This window comes from Hesperophylax consimilis, chromosome 7 (assembly GCF_061612785.1).
Source record: "Hesperophylax consimilis isolate HC1 chromosome 7, BYU_Hcon_1.0, whole genome shotgun sequence".
Taxonomy (NCBI): Eukaryota; Metazoa; Arthropoda; class Insecta; order Trichoptera; family Limnephilidae; genus Hesperophylax; species Hesperophylax consimilis.
Genome location: NC_142842.1, coordinates 23,070,755 through 23,091,741, shown reverse-complemented (window position 1 = coordinate 23,091,741; position 20,987 = coordinate 23,070,755). Strand labels below are relative to the sequence as shown.

At 34.1% G+C, this 20,987-nt stretch overlaps 2 protein-coding genes across 2 annotated transcripts in view; one reads left to right on the top strand and one right to left on the bottom strand.

Moving 5' to 3' along the window:
- The window catches only part of LPCAT (lysophosphatidylcholine acyltransferase), a 117,953-nt gene extending 115,583 nt beyond the window's left edge, over positions 1-2,370 (bottom strand). Inside the window, exon 1 of the mRNA XM_089633580.1 lies at positions 2,112-2,370. Within this exon, the coding sequence (XP_089489706.1) occupies positions 2,112-2,228 (117 nt within the window). The 5' untranslated portion in view covers positions 2,229-2,370. The remainder of the gene's footprint in view (positions 1-2,111) is intronic.
- A 622-nt stretch (positions 2,371-2,992) lies between these two features.
- Positions 2,993-6,805, top strand: LOC149422504 (uncharacterized). The gene is made up of 3 exons (XM_089633840.1): positions 2,993-3,281; positions 4,087-4,197; positions 6,460-6,805. Exons 1-3 carry the CDS (start codon positions 3,136-3,138, stop codon positions 6,803-6,805), a joined length of 603 nt encoding a protein of 200 aa, XP_089489966.1. The 5' UTR covers positions 2,993-3,135.
- Positions 6,806-20,987: the final 14,182 nt, after the last annotated feature.

Below are 20,987 nucleotides of genomic sequence, written 5' to 3'. Positions count from 1 at the left end.
CCCATAATCAGTATTGAAATATGCGACGTACTGCATTCACTTTGTCTATTAATTCCCACATATGTTTGTATTTGTTATTATCTGTTATCGTTATCAATAGAATGAGTAACGAAGGAAATATCCACCGCAAAGGGAAATAACAAAGAATCCATCGTGTATTTTGTTGTTTTTTGTATTCGGAACGCAAACAATAAACATGTGACTTTTGTATATAAATATATATCCACATAAAGAAAAATGGAGATTATTTATAGAAATAACACACAATAGAAAAATATAAAGAGACATCACCTGATTTCGTTATCTTTTGCAATACTTTCACATTTCCTTATGTGAATAACTGTAACCTAACTACGTTTATTCATATTACCTACGTTTCTTTTACATTGTTCCCTATGTAATCAAAAGTTTTTACACTGGCTGGATTAACTTCATCAGAAAATCTGTTGTGTTAGAAGTTGTACTTCAACTAGGATTAAATAAATATAAAATTATATATTATGTGCATAATTCTTATTTGTCACTCCACAAAAATAAGAAAAACATTATGTTTAGTCAAAGAAAGAATTTTAATTTTATTGTTACTTAATCATTTTATTTTAAATATTGTAGAACCAACTTCCAGAAGTAATACATCTTCCATAGTAATTAAATGAAATAAAACAACAAACAACAAATTCCGCTTAGTGTGATAGCAATAAGAGATTTTCAAATATTGTCAGGTTATTCGCAGCCTTCTTCCTTTTAAAAAAACCTAACCTAACCTAATCTAATCTAACCTATTCTAACCTAACTTAAACTATCCTAACCTAATATATACTGACCTAACCTATAATAACCCAAAGTTTTTTTTTTAATATTTTTTTTTATAAACATTCCTAAAAACCTTTATTTTATTTTCAGAGTTCGACCAAATTAGTACCTGCCTAATTTGCATAGAGTACTTGGTAATGACGTCTCTTCTAGCCACTCGTATGGTATCAGAAATACCAAAATTAGAAAATGTCATCAACAGAAATTATTTTGGCTGTCATCCCATACAACGATAGCGAATTTTCATTTTAATAATGAAAAATTATAATGCTAAAATTAAAAATTTCCCAAATGCAAACAGTTTCCTTTTATAGTAATTAAGGTAAATCAAAAAGTTTTATTTAAAAAATGTTTATTTCTAATAATAAAAATTCAAAGCGTATTTCATATATTTTTTTTTTATTTGAGCTTTCGTTATCGAGTAAATCGAGTTTGAAGTTGATTTTTTTTTTTTTTTTTTTTTAATCAAATTCTTATAAATTATTACTGAAGATCAAAGTACCCAACTATTAAAACTATTTGAAAGTAAAACAAATGAAGAAACTCGGATTTGAAGCATTATTTTGAAATCACCCTTCATTTAACCCGGTGTAATCATAAAATATTTCTGCTCTGCAGGGTTAAAACATCTGTTATTCAACCCTAAACACCAGAAAAAATTTTAACCCTAAAATAGCCGAAAAATATTTTTTTTTGGTTTTTTTTTTTTTTGAAAATGCTCAAATCAAAAAACTTTATGTTTTTTTGGGTTTCCCATGTGGTGTAGATTCTCCAGTTTCCCGCTTGTACTACGAGTTTCCGGACACCGTGTATATAGATAGGTAGGTACCGATTGTATAAATGTACAATGTATAAAGCCGAATACAAACTATTTATAGCACGAGAATAAAATATTGTGGTCATACGATGTAGGTACTGAAGAAAATCACGCCACTAGTTCACGTGGGAGAGAAAATCATCTGTTTTCTGTTCGGCTATATTTAGTAGTGCGCCCAAACACAAAAGAATAACAAAAACATGACCAAGAGAACGAAATCATTACGAAAAGGCCACTCAACTGCTGCCTTATAATGATGTATTATTCCAATAATAGGGGTAATTTACTTTCATACATTCAACAAGAGAAATTCTTTCGCTCCCTCGGTACTTGAATATTTTTGTTTATCTGTCAAATGTCTGTTATGCGCAAACGAAACATTCTTGACATAAACATGAAAACGTCAATATTGGATTGGAATCAACAACCAGAATGCTGTATGAAAGAAATTATAAAATGGGTAAGTAGGTATCATTTTTACCTTAATTTTGTCGAATGTTGTATCCAGTTCAACATTATGTACAAACGGATTCAATATTTCGGCACGAATATCGTCCGCGGCCATCGAGCCGCGATTTCCGTGCATCTTTCCTTTCATTTCGTCGTGATATCGGGAGCACTTCACACTTTAAACACCAGTATTATATATATAAAATACGTTATATCAATTCAGAGAAACATCACAATTTTGAAAAATAACAAAGTCGACCTCGATTTGAAAAATGTGCGCGCCGCGCGTAATATACACTTCCATACTGGCGCGCAAACACGAGCATGCAAACTTGACAGGAAGAGAAATCGGAATAAACCTGACATCGGGCTGATCAATTTCTATGCGGGATTACCCGATCTACTACGGAAACACCCGAGCTTCAGTCGATGTGGCCATACAGAAATAATATTATTGTTCAGTTGAAAGAATAAAATTCTTTGTTTCAAATACCATCGGCATACACATTACACATGCGACTAAACTACTTGCCACTATTATTCGCGTGACTCAAAATCGCATAGCCGTCCGCCTCACCCTCTCATTAATGACTTTTGTCAGTCATTACGCAAGTAATATTTTATATTGATGTGGCAAAACTCCATCAAAATCTTGTTCCTGCTTGACTTGACTTATGTGCCCTATTTTTGTCATGTCAGTATTCTACCACTAATACTAACTCCTAGGATTAACTTCGTGCAATATGTTTTAATTGGACATAGTCCGTTAGTAAATAAATAAATTAATATCAACTTAATAATAAAATTCAAAAAGACACAGAAAATTAAAAAAAAAAAAAAAGCAAGTTGACTGAGAATTTCTCACACTGGTAATACTGAAACCATTCTTGTTTTGGCACTTTGACAGTTGTTGTCAGTTCAGTTCAGTTCAGTTGTAATCGATTGTCATAATGCATCGTAATTTTTGTTAAATTGTCATGCAGTTGTTGTATCGTTGTTGTTGACAGGTTCACGGGTGGAATGTGAGACATTCATGTTATTATTTGTGGTTTGCGATGGATTCAAAAGTTCAAAAATACGTATTAGATTACTTTATGTGCCTCGAAAGTGCATATAACACATTTAAAAACACATTGTCGGATTGTCATAAAGTTACAATTAAGTTGTTTTCGTTGATGGAGAGACAGAAGAAGCTACAGAAGTGAGTGAATGCATATTTGCATATGAACAACTTTACTATTTACCTTGCATACTGGGTTGACGGTCTTTTTAAGTTAATACATATAGAAATTAATAAAATAAACAAGTTTAATGGAATTTGAATCCATAATTTATGATCGTAACTAAAATTTTAATGAGGTTATTATTATTATGTAATGAGCAGGCAGCATTCTGCTGATGCGCTTATATCTGATTTCACAACAAGTTTGACAGTAATTGAGTTGTTTTAAGTTTGAACTAAGTCCTGTCTTCTCTCTAAATGTGAATCCAATAGAGCTTTGAATTGATTTATATTTGTTGCATCGATGACATGTTGTGGGAGTTTGTTCCAAGCATCCACTACTCTATTTGCAAGGAAGTGTTTTCTAGGATTAGATGCAAAAGGCGTTTTGGTAATTTTTTTTGAGTGTCCACGGAGATTTATATTTTTATTTGTAGTGAAGATTTCTTGGATGCTAGGGCAACTGTAATGTCCAGATAAAGTTTTGAAAGTCTCGATCAAGTCACCCCTTTCTCTTCTTTCTTGTAAGGTTGGTAATCTTAGTTCCTTGAGTCTATCTTCGTATCGTAGATCTTTCAGAGCTCTTGGTATTTTAGTGAAACGTCTCTGTACTCTCTCTAACAGATTTATATCCTTTGCGAAGTAAGGACTCCATATTTGGAAAGCATATTCCAGGAGAGGTCGCACATATGTTTTATATATTTTTAACATCATGTCCGGTTAGTATTTTAAAAGTTTTTTTGAAAAAATTCTGTTTATTTAATATGGATTTTTTTTCTTTCAGAGCAAACATTATCAACACACCTTTGGAGAAATATGATAATATTATAGAAATGTTAACGTTCCAGATCAATCGACAAATAAATTTGCAGTTATCAGAGTTACAAAAACACAGGTTACTACATAATATAAACAATTTATCTTTTTTTCTGTGTTACTTTTTAACATTTTTTGAAGTTCTACTTATTTAGAAGTTACACTAAACATGTGCTATAACAAATTGTGTTTAATTTTTCGAAGAAAACTTCTTCTAACTGCTTTTCACTTTGTGATGGCATTATTTATTTTTTATTAAAACACAAATAACTTAGTTTACATCACTTTATTTCGATACAAAATCTCAACATGTTTCGTGAACCAAGTTCACATCATCAGGAGCACAAGTATACTAAAGTTATAATTAAAAATTAGGTCTAGAAAGAAGAGGTAGAAGGAGCGGGGAGGGGTAAGAGTGGGGGAGGGTTATTCAAAGTAGGAATTAAAATGTCATTAGACGGGAAAGACCGGGTAATTGGGAAAATATTTAAAATGGGGTTTATAAAAAATTTTTGTTTATTAATAATATCTGCTTTCATATTCACGTGTTTTCTTATTTCTAAGATTTCAAAATTATTGATTTGAGATACCTTGTAACCAGAATGTAGTATTTTAAAACCTGAATTAATATCGAAAGTATGGTCGTTATTTAATAAATGATCCGCAAATTCTGATTCACAGTTTCCCTTTAAAGCCCTAAGATGTTCTTTAATTCTGATCTCAAAGTTTCCATTAGTTTTTCCTATATAAAAGGAATTACAGTCATTACAGTTGAGTTTATAAACACCTGATTTTTTAGTTTGACTATCAATATCTTTATTATTAAGAATATATTTTTTTAATTTGTTATCCATATAAAACGCCGGTTGAATAGTAAAGGGGATGTTTTTATTTATAATTTTGGAAGTATCATTATCTACAAATAGAATTCTACGCCATTGTTTGTTTGTATCTTTATAAATAGGATAAATATAAAGTTTAAAGAGTTTATGTTTAATTTTTTTATTTAGTATTTCAACTATCAATTTATAAGGATAGCCGTTATTAGATGCTATTTGTTTTATGATATTTAATTCTGAGGTATAATTAGGATCCGACAAAGGAATCGAAATTAATCTATTAAGCATAGAATGGAAAGCTGCTACTTTTTGAGAAAAGGGATGATTTGATGAATTATGTATGATAATATCAGTGTACGTATCTTTACGGAAAATATTGAAATCTATTTTATTATCTATTATTGTTAAATTTAAATCTAAGAAATTTAAACTCTTATCTTTACCTATTTCTAATGTAAATTGAATATTTTTATGTATTTTATTTAAAAAGTTTAAGAACATGTTCAATTGTCTTTCTGTTCCTAACCAAATGCAAAAAATGTCGTCCACATATCTCTTCCAACAATATACATTTTTAAGTAACAAGGCACCGCTATTGAAAATCTTATTTTCTAAATTATTAATAAAAATATCTGCAATCAAAGGACTCGTACTGTTCCCCATGGCCAAGCCATCTTTTTGTTTAAAAATTGTATTGTTAAATTGAAAATAATTTTGTTTAAAAATAACTTCGAAAAATAAAATAAGAAGTTATTTTTAAACAAAACGAAGTTTGAAACAGAGCTTATTTTTTATCACGGCTCGCAATTCACTGTTTTCGTAATTGCGATTTTTTTTTTAAATAACTCACACCACACGCACTACTCCGCACGCCGAACTGTCAACGCACGCAGCCACACACCGGGGACGCAGCGCACCAGAAACTAGAGCTATACTGTCGATATATCGACGACACGCAATTTATGATAGATATTCGTTCGTACAAATATCGACTCTACATATTCAAACGGTTAATTTTTGGGGTAAAATGCATCAATATATGAATTAATTGGTCGATGGTAAAATGCAAGGTTCAGCTGCTTCTTCCTTTTTGAGTCAATGTTTCGAACAGCCTTGCAGTGTCCATCACCAGATGTCTTTCCTGCCCGGATGGCTGTGAGAATCTTATATTGTGTCTGACTAGAGCACAATAATTTTGTTTTAGTATATTTTAATAAATTTTGTACATCCATAAAATTTGTTACATTGTCATATATTTTACATATAAATCTATTTTTGTGTAGATTACGTTTGGCTAGGAAACACATAAAACCGCATTTTAAAACACATTATAATTATAAACATATTTTTTAACCTATTCATAGCAATAAACATAAATAATTCACTGCCCATTGAATATTGAATGATTTCAAGGGCGATGGTTTGGTTGTACATAGTGTGTTATTTGTTTGTCCTTGATTATAGTTGAGAATTAAGTAATCACTACTGTTTTAATTTTTCAGCCTTGCCTTACAAGAAAACCACCAACACCTTGAAAGGAAAAGAGCAAACTTAGAAAAAGGCTGCGAAGAATTGGATTTCAAAGAAAAATCTTCCTTGATGAATGGTTCCGCATTTCAGCCCAAACTCTCTGACCTTTTAGAATTCTCACAAGATGGCGTTGTCTTCTCCCTCGGGGTCTGTGCTCAAATCAAATATGTTATTGCTGCAATAACGCTGAATGAAAACCGATGCAATTCCTCCTTTTTCTTAGCTGAATCTTTCAAGCTCGATGAGTTAACGGAAAAGAGGGTGAAAGAGATATTAATGCTGACACAATTTTGTAATAAAAACGATATTCTCTCATAAATTAAATGTATTTTTCTTGTTCTTTCTTTTCTTGAGTGTCACCTTATTACAAAGCAGCGTGACCCCCACTTCAATTGTCCTGATGAATTAAGTTTCTCCACTTCTCACGGTCCTGCATTGCTTGTAAGGCCGCAGACACTGACTTTCCAGATGCTTGTGACACTGATCTTCCTCTACTTTTCCTGCCGAACCTTTGCCAGCGACCGTGAGCCTCTCAAGGTTCCAGTTCTGAGTTTGACGATTTACTTGTCCTAAGTATCTTGGGATATGTTGTAGACAGACAATGGACTGTTTTGGAAGCCTAGTTCTTCTGTAATATCAACAATATTGTAACCAAACTGTAGTAGGTGCATATTTTTAAGCAACGTATTCTATTGGTATATAAATGCTAAACCAAATAGATTTAATTGACTTTGAGATGTGGATATTATTTTTTGTTCCGTATTCAATTGTTATGCAATAATCCATTCCGATTTAGTATGGAATAGAAATGGAGTTGCAGTAAAGGTTAAACGTAATACAAATTGTACACTTTGCGTCCATAGATGGCGCTAATTAAAATAACATGCTTTAAAATATTAAGATGAATTTTTGGCGGGTGTACATATAGAATATGAATACATTGTTTTATCTACATAAAAAATCAATTCTATCAAGAAACAAATACCGTATTCTTGAAAGAAAAATGCTAAATATAAAAACCACAAACTTCACTTGCTTCATAACTATTCTATCCTGTAGAATTATTATGTCAAGAGTTATTGAAGATATTGAACCCGACTGGAAATAACGTGTTTATCATAGAACAGGAAGAAGAATTAGATGGTGCATGTGCTGAAACTTTATAATATTTAGACTTTATGTATATGCAACTGGGCTTAAGACCTAGCTTTTAGTTTTTACTTTCAGGATATCTTATTGACGGTTCCATGATAACTCAACACAGTGACAATTCAACACACTTTTAAAAGGTGACATAAAGTCATTAGAAATTATGAAAAAAAAAAATTTTAACCTAACCTACTTAACCCAGTTAATAAAGTTTTTGTTTCATCACTTTCCGTGACTTTATATAACTTTTTTTAAATGTGATGATTTATCCGGTCACCCTTATTGACACTAGATGGTGTAATTGTACTCACCAATATTGCGGTTGTACATCATTTGACTATTTCTTGTGCAGCGATACGTACAAGGGGCCATGTGTTTCATGTTTTGACTTACAGTATAAGTGGCTAATAAGATGTGAACAATTTCTACTTTTAGAAGACTTCAGAATTCGATTGGTGTAGAGAATCTATAGTATTTTTTAAAGGACCACACCTAGCAAAATTCGTACGCCAAGGTCTTGAGCATAAAGGTTTGTGAGAGTAAAGAGGTGAGCAAACTCTATCTGTCTGACTGCTAGTTGAACAACCTAACCACCGGGCGATCACTATCTTTTGAAGATTTGTATTAATAAAATAAATAAAAAGAACTGATACTGTTTACATATTTCTCGTGAGCACTCAGGCCACAGGCCCATTGTGCTATTTTCCATGTTACCTCACTCTTTTGTCAGTAACCCGGTCCCTTTGATAAAATTTACCTGGTTTATTATTGAATATGTCTTCTGGTTTCGCAAAGTGTCTTCCCTTGTAGCTGAGCCTTGTTCCATTCCCATCAGGGCGAGACATTGGCAACGGTGACCGGGTATCTCATCAAAATGACAGTTCAATACACCTACAAAAAGTGATATAAAGTCATGAAAAGTGATGAAACAAAAACTAGGTTACATGGGTAATTATTTAACCTAGTTTTTGTTTCATCACTTTTAATGACGCCATATCACTTTTTGAAGGTGTGTTTAATTGTCATTTTGATGAAATATCATGGAACCGGTGTAAAAAACTGCCATTCCTATGGCCAGCTCAGGGTCCCACAAGCAGTGCTTTCTTTGCTAGTCCTTCATCCTGCTTGTTACCTTCAATGTCCTGTGAAAAAATTTGTAACTCTGTGGTGAAACATTACTAAAGATATAAATGACACAATACACCTTTCACAAATAACACAGTTTACATAATACTAATAATAGACTGAGAAATTACTTATTTGATATGTGTATGTTTATATATCGTGAAGTTGTTAATTGAGGTATATAAATAGAGTCTACGTTCCTTTTCTCGTCAGAATTAATATATTGAACCAAAACATCGCACATTGGAAGCCGCGAATTTTCCTAGTTTCAACATTTAGATGTACTTCACACAGACTTCAAAACTAAGTTTGAGGACATTTTGACTGTGGAAATAGAACGTTGAAGAATCGGATATCATGTGACAAGAAGAACTGACCGGAATAAGCACTGGCAAAGAACTTAAGGGGCAGTTCTGCAGGGCCAGCTACAGAAAGTAATTCCCGTTGCTTATCCTGCTCCGTTTTCATTTGGTGTAATACCTCACAAGGGCGCCCCTGTCGGCACAATTCAAAAACAGAGTAACTATATTGCTACCCAGTTGTAGGGCAGGCAAGCGAAGGGAATCTTTTTACGAAAAAAATAAATGATTATCACATGGGACGTTAATAGTTTTAGGAAAATTCAATATTCGGCAGGCAGGGGGTCTACGGCAAAAAACAATGTTTGGCAAGTGGTCTACGGGGCAAAAAAGTTTGGGAACCTCTGCTCTAAACTATCCAACCACCTGAGCTTAGGCCGAATGAACTAGCCACAAGTTTAATGCTCACATTCATGGATGGCGGCACTACTTAGTTTATTTTATTTACAACACTTGTCCATATAAAAACAAAATAAAATAATTCATCTTTTAAAGAATAACTGGTAGAAAGTGTTTATATATAAAATATTTTATTTACCGCTATCTATGAATGCGAAGTTATAATTAAAAACAGATTTTACCAATTTGTCACCGACAAATAATAATTCAGTATCATCCTATTCAGAAGCGACACAACATTGAAATGATTTTGTGTTTTACATTGGAGGTGTAATAATTATAAGTATATAATAATTTATATTATGTTCCTAGCTTTGAGTACTTGAGATACTTATATGGTAAAAGTTTTGACCGATCGTTTTTAATTTGTTTGTCGAGTTTTTGCGAATTGTGTGTGGGACAAGGAGGGAGGAGAGAGATATTCTATGTAGAAGAAACCTCTTCCCACCAAGTTTTCAGATAATATACCAGTGGCATCTCGTGAATGCGGTATTTATTTTTAATGCTTTGTATTTATTAAGCAAAAATAAAAAGATATACATTGTATCCGGGGGTAATTTGTCCAAACTTCGGGAGGTGATTCTACGTGATAGTAAAAAAAAATAACTTTTTTAAGTATGATTTAAGATTTTCACGAAAAGTATTTTTGTTATTTGTTTTTGGGGTGTTATGCCGTGTTGCGCTAACTCCTTTTTTAGCAACACATCTGCCCTGATGATGGACACTGCAATGCTGTCCGTTTTTGTTTAATTCAAACTTTTTAGGGAAGATTTTAGGTACAAAAGTTGAATTGTGTATATGGAGAAAATAATAATCTTCTATGGAAAAATATTTTTGTATTTTCCAAAAATGTCATTAAACTTTTTTACTTCTACCATCATGTAAAATCACCTCCCGAAGTTTGTGCACTTTACCCCGGACACCGTGTATATAATTACAACTTTTTAAAGTTCTACTAGGAACTGGGAATAATTAATAGTGTGACGCGTGATAGTTATTTCACAATCATTTTCAAACTGTTTTTGATAAACAACATTCTTTTGCGCTCAGTGTCGAAATCCGCGTTGTCACCATTGCAAACAGCTACCCATAAATATACCATTCTGCAGCTACTTACAGACTACAGAAAAATACTTCTAAAAACCAAAGCAAACATTAAAGAAATTCCTAAAGTTCTTTCTGGGAGCGAATCTTTTACATGAAAAACGTACGTAAGTACCTAAATAAATAATTTAAAATGTCATTGTTCACATTCGGTGGTTGATTTAAGCACGGGAGAGACGAGTGAATTGTAAAACCACTTACTTACGATGACGATCGTATTACATATGGGTAGATCTGAAAGTAATACAGTGCCAGTATTCTAATATTAGAGGAAGACTAATGAACAAGATAAAGAGAGGGACGCTCGGATGGTATTGACATTTAGAGCGGAAGGACGGAGGAAAGAGAGTCAAAAGAATATATTTATATGAACGGATTTAGTAGTCAGGAATGTCCCAGGAATACATTGCGCGATCGAGCCAATCAAATAAATACTGGAGTCATGTCATATCAAGAGTCGGCAGTCAGCACTGAAAAATAATATGTATGAATGTAAATAAAGCAAGAGGTGTGAGTCAAGGTAAAGTTGCCTACTTCCAACCGCGGAATTTTTTTTACATTAACTCCACACAGGAGGCCTTGAGGAAAATCGAGGAGCGGAAGGAGTGGGGTCTTGAAAGACCCATATTGTGGGAGGGAGGCCCACAGAGGCCGGCAAATAGAACGAGTCGCAGAAGCGACCCGTTCTCCTGTGAAAAATGACAACAGTGTACATATGTTGGACGCGCGTTTGGCGTGCTTTCCGATTATGCACCGGTGCCGAGGGAATCAATGACTCTAGTTCCTCGGAGCACCTTCCATTATAAAACCGGTAGAACAAAGACAGCATACCTACCTGACACTTGTGCTTTAAAGATTGCAATCCGCTCGTTTAGATAAGGAAATCGGACCGAATCGGATAACGGACTGCTCGTTTCTGCACAGAGTCAAGGATTTTTTTCAGGTATTTTGGGTCTCCAGACCAGAGGTGGCTGCCAAATTCAACAACTACGCAATAATAAGTCAGTTAGTTACTTATACATTTAAATAATAGATTTTCTGTTTTGTTTTTGGTACGCCACTGTCTTATGAAATAGACATGCGCCGGCGCATTTTCATCTCTGGTATTATTGATCTGGCCTTCCGCTATAATTGGTCCATTCATAAATTAAGTAACGCGATTATATGTATTTTTTTCTAACACAAGTTAAGCGGAAAAGGTTTTTTGCTAAATAAATGTAATAAATATGGACGAGGGTTTAAATAGAATTACGACAAGAAATTAATTTCAGGGGTTGTGGATAATTTATGACACCGTCGACCAAAAAATAAGCTTCTAATGTGTTTTTTGCTTGCACTATTGTGGGTGAAATTGACAAACTATAAAGTTTTATCGAAATTTGCAATTAGAATCGGATCTCGGAATTTTTGTAGGTACCGATCCACCCATGTAGGTAATGACTACTGTTCTCGCCTGTCTTTTTCTCCTCTTCATAGGCTGGCTTTACATTCATAAGTAAAATTGCAAGAACAGGAGCGTTTACATATGCATCCAACTTATGGTAATTAATGCTTACGGAAGTTGTTCGGAAGTTTAACTTACGTAAGTGTTCACAGCGACCGCTAGAACCGTAATTCTATTTGTAAGATGTATTTCTGTAAACAAAGATTTGCTGCTGTCAAATTTATGCGGTTTTGTCAATAAAGGCGAAAAGGTCCAAATAAAGTGTTGGAATAGAAATTGGTTCGAGAGAAACAATTATCCAAGCGCTTTCATTCCGTTAACGACGAAATTGAATGGAGTTATAATTTTATCCGAATAACAGCCAGATGACATCAACTATCTTAGAATTAAAATACGTAATGTTATAAGGAGAAACGTTGAGATTAGAAAGGATTGGATCGATAATTAAAAATAAGAATGCTCATTTGCAGAAAGCTTTTTCCGCCTGAAAAATAAACGATATCTCTTCGCTTTTTGGAATCAGAAAATTTTCTTTCCTTTTACATTCGTTTCCGTTATTCTTATTTGAGTTCTATCTGTTATTTATTTATATTTTATTTCGAGATTTAATAATGTACTTATCCACTTATCCTAATCAGATTTCAGTTCACATAATAAATAAAGCTAGTTTTTATAAGAAAAAAATCCTACCAAAATCTGTCTTGATTTTCGACTTCTCGCATTTGGGTATTATTTCTTAAGGCGATGTACTACGTCTTGTAATATTTTAAATTGAACCGCTATCAATAACAACCCTTACGTAGATGGCGATAAGGTTTAAATTCCCGCTTAACACCATCCGCCTGTTTTGATTTATGCAAGAAAAAAACATGGCCAAAAAGTGCCTTTTATTTTATTTTGTGGATGTTCAGGCATAGATATATTATTTTTTCGATCATTTTATAAATAACTTAATTTTTCACATTATGCAATGAAATCATAACCAAAAATGGGTTCATAAGTAGTAGATTATGAACTTTAAAGAAATTTTCATAAGCGTTTAAATTATTTTTTTTCTGGGCTTATAAAAAGACTTATCTAAAAAATACTCGATTATTTCAAAGGCCAAGATGTATTCTACTCGCAGTATTTAATTAAAGCATCTGAAACATTTCTAGATGACCAAATTTTCAAACCAAAAACAAATGATTTTGAATTACTACGTATGGCATCACCTTAAGGTAAGCGTCTCAACTAATCAAACTGATTTCATAAGCTATGAGAAGGCTAGAAGTTCGCGCGGACGCGATTAGATCTGCCAAAAATTTACGCCTCTTACGACTTCTCTAACTTGTTATAAATTTCGGTAAAAGACTTAACAGTGTCGTTTACATTGGTATTTTTGTCACTTACGTGAGCGACTTACAGGAAAAAAACTTACGTATGTAAAGGCAGCCTTACTCCTAGTGCTAATTTATAAAATGACACAAGTCGACATTGTAATATAGTATATTATTATATTGATTTGAACTTCAAACCTCTCAAAAAATCTTTTTTTATTTTTGTGTTTCTTTATTCATAAACTTTTAAATGATTACAGTTTTCTACAGCCACCATACTAGGCACATTCCCGTATTATGGTAGCCATATTTCTTTGGATTACAATGTTAAGATCTTAAGATATACAGAAATAAGAGAGAGAAAAAAAAAAGTGGGTGTGTCAAGCCTACGCAAGACAGAAGTGAAACTTCTTTTGTTAAACCGTATGAACCACAATCAATTACGTATTTCACTCGTATTACACTCACGACGCAGTATACTAACCAAGCAGCTGATGCTTGGCGTGGCGCAGTTCGCTGGTGTCTGAGAGAGAGGAAAGAAGAGAAGAGAGAGAACGTTCGTGAGCGGCTCCCCCACCTCAACAAGCGCATATGGTGAGAGAGGGACAGTGAACGGTGAGCGGTGGTGGGGGTACCCGCATTTTCGTGTCGATCCTGACTCGGTTTTACTCCGTCCCCGAATTACGCGCCTAAAGAAGTTTCACTTCAATATAATATATTTTTAAAAATAATGTACAATGTACAGAAATAGAATCCCACACAAGATCGCGTAGTGCGCTCTAGCGAACGGATATTTTATCAGAGGGAGATAGTTTTAATTTTTTTTTCTGTAAATTATTACATATTATCAAAATAAATAAATTAATTAAATAAATGTAATACAATTATCATAATATACGGATTAGATAATAATTTTAATCCAACACAATAACGCAAAGCGCGCTCTAGCGGAGTAATGTTTTATCACAGTGAGATAAGTGTTTTTATTATTTTGCAATATTATTTTCTTTTAAAAAATGTTCTGACCTACTAAAAAATAAGATATTGAATGAAAAAGGCGTTAAAAACAAAAAAATAATGTGCGATGGCCGAGAATCGAACTCGGATCAACTGCTTGGAAGGCAACTATGCTGACCATTACACCACCAACGCCAGTTGTCGGGATGAGCTAAGAAGCATTTATATGTTACTTCAAAACTTTGAAAATTATTACATATTATCAAAATAAATAAATTAATTAAATAAATGTAATACAATTATCATAATATACGGATTAGATAATAATTTTAATCCAACACAATAACGCAAAGCGCGCTCTAGCGGAGTAATGTTTTATCACAGTGAGATAAGTGTTTTTATTATTTTGCAATATTATTTTCTTTTAAAAAATGTTCTGACCTACTAAAAAATAAGATATTGAATGAAAAAGGCGTTAAAAACAAAAAAATAATGTGCGATGGCCGAGAATCGAACTCGGATCAACTGCTTGGAAGGCAACTATGCTGACCATTACACCACCAACGCCAGTTGTCGGGATGAGCTAAGAAGCATTTATATGTTACTTCAAAACTTTGACTAGATCAAATGAACTTTAATCGGTGGTGGGGGTACCCGCATTTTCGTTTCGATCGTGACTCGGTTTTACTCCGTCCCCGAAAATTCATTACGCGCCTAAAGAAGTTTCACTTCAAAAAAAAATAGAAATAAGAAGAAAACATATTAATATAATGGAATAAAAGAGCAGTTAATTTAATTTAATGACGCGAGACATTTTTTGCAATAGTTCCTTCCCTTTACCGATATTCAGTTTCCGATTTTCTGGTACCTATCTATATTGAGTGAATTAAATATCTTGGGAGCAATATAGGAAAATTGTCGCTGGGCAAATGCTGTTTTTGTTGAAGGAATTACACATTTTAGGTGTGACGAGTAACGCGTATGAATATTTTGTTGTGTTTTTTGATGATATTTTTTTTCCATATGTATATAAGAATAGTCTTAATGTATAATTGACGAATATCTAGGATTATAAATTTTTCGGAAAGTGGCTCTGATGGGTGTGACGGGTGACATTTGAATATTATCCTTAGCAATAGTTTTTGAATTAAAATCTTAAGACCTTTCGACTTCTAGAAAGAATTTTGAAAATTAAAATGTTTGATTACTTTCACCGTAAGTAAGGACACATTGAGCTTACTTTGCGCCCTTAAGACACTTCTATCGGTTAAAAAAATACAGACAATGCCTCTACACACTACACAGCAATCAACTAACGTATTTTATAATACCGCTTATAATCTCAGTGCGCATGTGCACGCATACAGATTTTGAAAGCTTTTAAATTGAAATATACAACGCCTTAAAGTTGGCAAACTAAGCTACATCACGTTTCATAGATAGTGTTTATTGCTACATATACATTATTGCTTGTCAAGCCTCGAATTATGGGAAAGGAACAAAGCGATCGCAAGCGGTGTTTCGCGCCATTTGCTGTTGCTTCGTTCCTTTCCCATAATTCGAAGCTCGGATCGAGTGTCAGCTTGCAAATGTATTCGCGCTATTATGTATTATCGTATACGAGTAAATTAAACGTTTCATTGGGTTCATTAATCTCGTTTTCTGATAGCTGAAACAACCAAAGTAGAGTAAAGAAACGGAAGAAAATACAAATTTCATAATGATATGACTTAAATCATGTACTCCATAAAACCTTGTAGGTACAGGCTTTGACTTGGTATTATCTTCTGTATGCACATTTCTGTCATAGCTTTATTCATGTGTGATAGGTTTAATGGCCGAGCGGTCAAAAGCGTCGGGTTCCCGCCATGCGTAGCGGGTTAGAGCATCTTTCAAGTCCTCCATCAACTAACATTTTCAGCTTAAAAAGGTCGAGGTATAAGGAATTTAAACATTGTCAGGTTATTCCATGAACCTAAAAGGCCCTACGGAGAGAGCTATTTGAGAAGAATTTGAAGCCGCTGGGTAAGGGGGAAGCTGTACGAAAAATGTCTTTACCTACTTAATTTTATCAAGACATTCCCATTCCATGTCTCATCAAATACCCAAAAATACCAGATAGCCCGTTAATATGCATTAAAAATATAAAAATAAAAGAGTTAATTTTATACCATTTTGCATTTTAAAAGTTTGTCATACAAGATGGCTGAAAGACATATTCCCCTCACCCTAGATTTGAATTCAATGTCTTATATATGTACTCCTCCAAGATTATTTGTAACCCTGGATTGTTTGTCTTTCTTTAAAAAAGGAGAGCATTAAGTAGGTAAATAAAATTACATTAAATCTCCCTCGGCGTAGAAACTTTCAGGTGCTTAGTAAATACATGATTAAAAATAATAAAACTAAGTGCTTTCAAAACATCTATTCAAATCTAATCCATTCCTACCCCATTCATTGTAACTAAATCAAACTTCAAAATGAAAAGATGTTTGCCTCGTCACACAATGTTACTTGACAAAGGGCAACAAACGAATAAACCCCTGGAGGGATTAAATCAACCAAAAACGAAATCAGCCAAAAGTTCTAACATAGAAATAGACCTCCATCGTTTCTTTAGCGGCAAGCCAAGATTCCGGAATGTATTAGGTTCGCTCATATAGGCACTTTTCGGAGAAAAAGCAATGGCGGGGTATAATATTTTCTTTTGGTGGTGGGCATAAAATTACCATTTTTGGGGATGCTGTGTGGTGTCTTTTCATGGAAAGGTAGGAGAGGTAGTTCAATGAATGAAACAGGTATGAATTTGGTAGTCAGTGTGTCCAGGAGTGACAGAAGTTTGAATCCATCCCTCCCACTGAGGTGTAAGGCAATGTTTCGAGAGAGTCCTATTGGAGAAGTTTTCCCGGTCACTCCAAATCCGGCCCGCCAAGCAGCAAGTGGGCAGACGCATCCCTGCCAAGACTGAGAAACCTCACCCCATGAACCCGGACACCTCTGCTAAGTCACCAAGCGTATCGAACCCCTCGGGGAGAGCTATGAGAGTGTTGGTTATCCAATAAAAATGCTTCCCGGGGCGGAGGTACCCACACTTGCCTTACTTAATTTGAAAATTATTTTTATAATTCCGACTCTTAATATTATCCGACAAAAATATTTAACTTTTTCGTCGTGCTACGTATATTCTTCAAGCGATCCAGATTGCTTCTTCTGCGTTATATATTCTTCTGACACTCCTTTCCCGTCTATTCGAACTACATGTCCAAAACAATCTTCTTACATGATAGTTTTGATAATTGAGATTACATTGGCCCAAACATTGTTTTCGATAACCCTCATCCGATCTCTTGGTGTCACACACCTTTAATAAGTGATGTAAATTCAAATAAAGTCATGAAAAGTGATGAAACAAAAACTAGAACAGAAAAACGATAACCCTCATCCGACCTCTTGGTGCCACTTGGTGACCGGATAACTCACCAAAATGACATTTCAACACACCTTTAAAAAGTTATATAAATTCAAATAAAGTAATGAAAAGTGATAAAACAAAACCAAAACCGAAAAACGATAACCCTCATCCGACCTCTTGGTGCCACTTTCACACTTTCAACACACCTTTAAAAAGTGATATAAATTCAAAAAAAGTAATGAAAAGTGATAAAATAAAAACTAGTTTAAAGTATAGGTTATGTTTGTAGGTAAGTTTTTTTATCGCCTTTATTGATATTTTCTATCACTTTTCAAAGGTGTGTTTGTTAATCTAAGAATAAAAATCTAATAGTTCTAATCTAACAAGTTTTTTAATAAACAAAGCAGTTCTAATTACCAAAACAAATAATTCTAGCGTAATCGTAGCTCTCCTTTTGCAGGTGGTATTGCACGTGTTCGGATAATATCTGAAAAACGTTAATAGATGAACAAATAGAAGAGTGTAAATTCAAAATCAATGTAATATGGAACAACCGACCGAGCGCGAAGAAATAATAATTTTAAGTATGTGATAATACGAACGTTTTATATTTTTATTTGGGCACTAGTGAAAAAAAGGCAAGACTTTCTTAATTAAGTTTTCCATGAATAATTAATTTCCTCCCAAGGTTCCACGTTATTAGCGTGGAACACGTTGTTTTTTATAGTTTATTATCTGAGAGCTCTGTTATAACCTATTCTTCCGTTACATAAGAAAGAGTGACAGAATATTACAAAGGTATACACACACCTCCAAACTCACGCGTATACACGACACACATACTATGTTGGATAATTCTTGCACCCCATTCCCGCCATAATAAATTACTGTAGTTTGGAAGCTTATCGAATAAAATTATACGCCCGATGGTAATTACCAACTTATTATTACCATAAATATACAAACAGATATTTGTTATCTCTCTCTCCCCACCCACGTTCCAGAAAAGCAGTCCAAGTCTGGAGGGAAATCGGTTGCTTAATGTTTAATTTGATTAACGACTAATTATTAATTAATTAATTAATTAAACATACTAATTTCCGTTGTCGGTGTGTGGGTGGGCAATTTGAAATATTCCTGCGTAATGCGTAAAATTGTTCAAGTTAATATATAATAAGATAAAATTTTAAGTGGTTCAAAACAGGATAATTAAAAATTACAGCTATGACAGCTGTATAGAGAAGATACGTTACTGACACATCGCGGGTGGTTTCACTGAACTAGGTCCAGTGGACATAGTTTAGTAGGCAATTCACATAACAGATATTTCATTCGTTCACACATATGTGATACTACATTTTTTGCTCGATTAGTATGAATATAACATGTAAGCACGTGTTCCGACGTCGTGATAATGTATTTTTATGGGTCTGCGCCAATATCCAATAACAAGTGATATTATTTAAAATATTGTTAAGACTGGCAGGCATATTATAAAAATATTTTAGAATTTTGGAAAAATATCACAAATTAAATAGTGAAAACGAAGCATTTTTACATATCAGAAAAGTTTTTTTACACTCCCAGCGCGGTTAGTGCACGAGCGCATTCCCAACTAGCGAATAACCATTTTTTTTGTCAAAATGGCTTATAGTGACTATAGTATTATGTAACTTATTATATACTTATCTCATACTTATCTGCTAGTTGGGAATCGCCTGTTCCGAAATGGTGTTGGTATTTCAGAGATTTTCAAGGGCTTCTTAGGCTGACAGCATCCGACCCGTGGGTGTTCAGGATTTGAGTGGTCTGGGGTTTAACGTTTTGTGTTACAATTTTACTACGCACAAAATTGTTTTTTTACCTTGGGGGTTAGAATCCTGCGATACCCCACGAATGGAAAAACTACAGAATAGAGAATCCAAGAGTAAGTGCAAAAAAATTACGAATTACAAAGCACAACAAAAAATAACTTCGCTTGGTGTATAATTCGAACCTTAACATTATTGCGCGATGCGATAATATAACTCTCTCTCTATCTAAAGGAAACGATTTTGGACTGGGGCAAAACCACCATTCAGAATTCAAAGGTTGCTTGAAATGGCTTTAGCCGTAGCTTTGGTGACCAGATCTGAATAGCTAGAGACTCCCCCACCTTCCTCTTCCCCATCTCCTTCCCCTCCCAAATACCTTCAGCCTCACAACAAACCCCATTAGGGAATAGCACGGTTCAGTGGCTCCAAATAGTTGGGACTCTTATACGGTATTCACACTTTAAAAAATGGTGTAAGCCGTTTAAAGCAACGCTTTACCACCAGTAGCGTGCGTTATTACTCTATAAATAAGGATAGGCTAAGATATGTGCATGGTCGTCCTGAGCCAAACGGCGCCTGGCGCTAGTAAAGACATCAAGGGTGCTGTGTTAGGTGTGAGGTATTATCAGCGCCTTGTCGGTAAGTCGGCTCCCCAAGCGGGCTTCTCCTGGACCGGCCCTGGCTATGTAATGTCCTTCAACTGATTATTGTTGCCTACTGAAAAAATTAGCATTCAAGTTATTGTAGTTAATGACTTGTTTATATCTTGACCGGTCAGTGGTTGAGTGGGCATAGCGCTTGGGTCTCACCCGAGCGTCGCGTGTTCGATTCCTCGGCTGGCTAAGTCCTCCATCACAACACAAGCAACATTTTCGGCTTTCTGTGGTGGTAGTAGGAGATTTTCCAACATTGTTGGGTTATTCGTAACCCGGGAATGTTTGTCTTTCTTTTAAAAAAATAAAAAAAAAAAATTTAAAAAAATCTTTGAAATTAGTCGAATTATTTTATTTTTCCACTATCTTTGATTTTCTTTATATAGCTCGTTGTTTTTCTTATGGTAGGCACAGATTTTTTGCCTTTATGCATTACACGCTACTGTCTTACGTAACCAATTTTTTTAAAGCTTATGAAGTTTACGCTATAGTTCTTTAAAATGAATGATCAATTTACTGTTTTACTTTATATCAGTATTGCTACATCGCCGTCACTATCCTAGTAGGTCCCGAGTAAGATGTTAAACAAATAATTAATATCCTCGCTGTGCGTTTGAACCACCAGCGAGTAAATATTAACTCTGTTAAGTAATCTCCCCAATCCCTCGAAGGCTCTATTTAACCTAACTAAATATACACACTAATTGAACTTCCAGCCGAGGAAGGCTTCTTTCCATGTGTTTTACTTATTAATAGAATCATGGT

Coding starts and splice junctions, on each gene's coding strand:
- LOC149422504 (XM_089633840.1), top strand. CDS start 3,136: ATGGATTCAAAAGTTCAAAAATACGTATTAGATTACTTTATGTGCCTC. Junction 3,282..4,086: donor AGACAGAAGAAGCTACAGAA/GTGAGTGAATGC, acceptor TTTTTCTTTCAG/AGCAAACATTATCAACACAC. Junction 4,198..6,459: donor TCAGAGTTACAAAAACACAG/GTTACTACATAA, acceptor TTAATTTTTCAG/CCTTGCCTTACAAGAAAACC.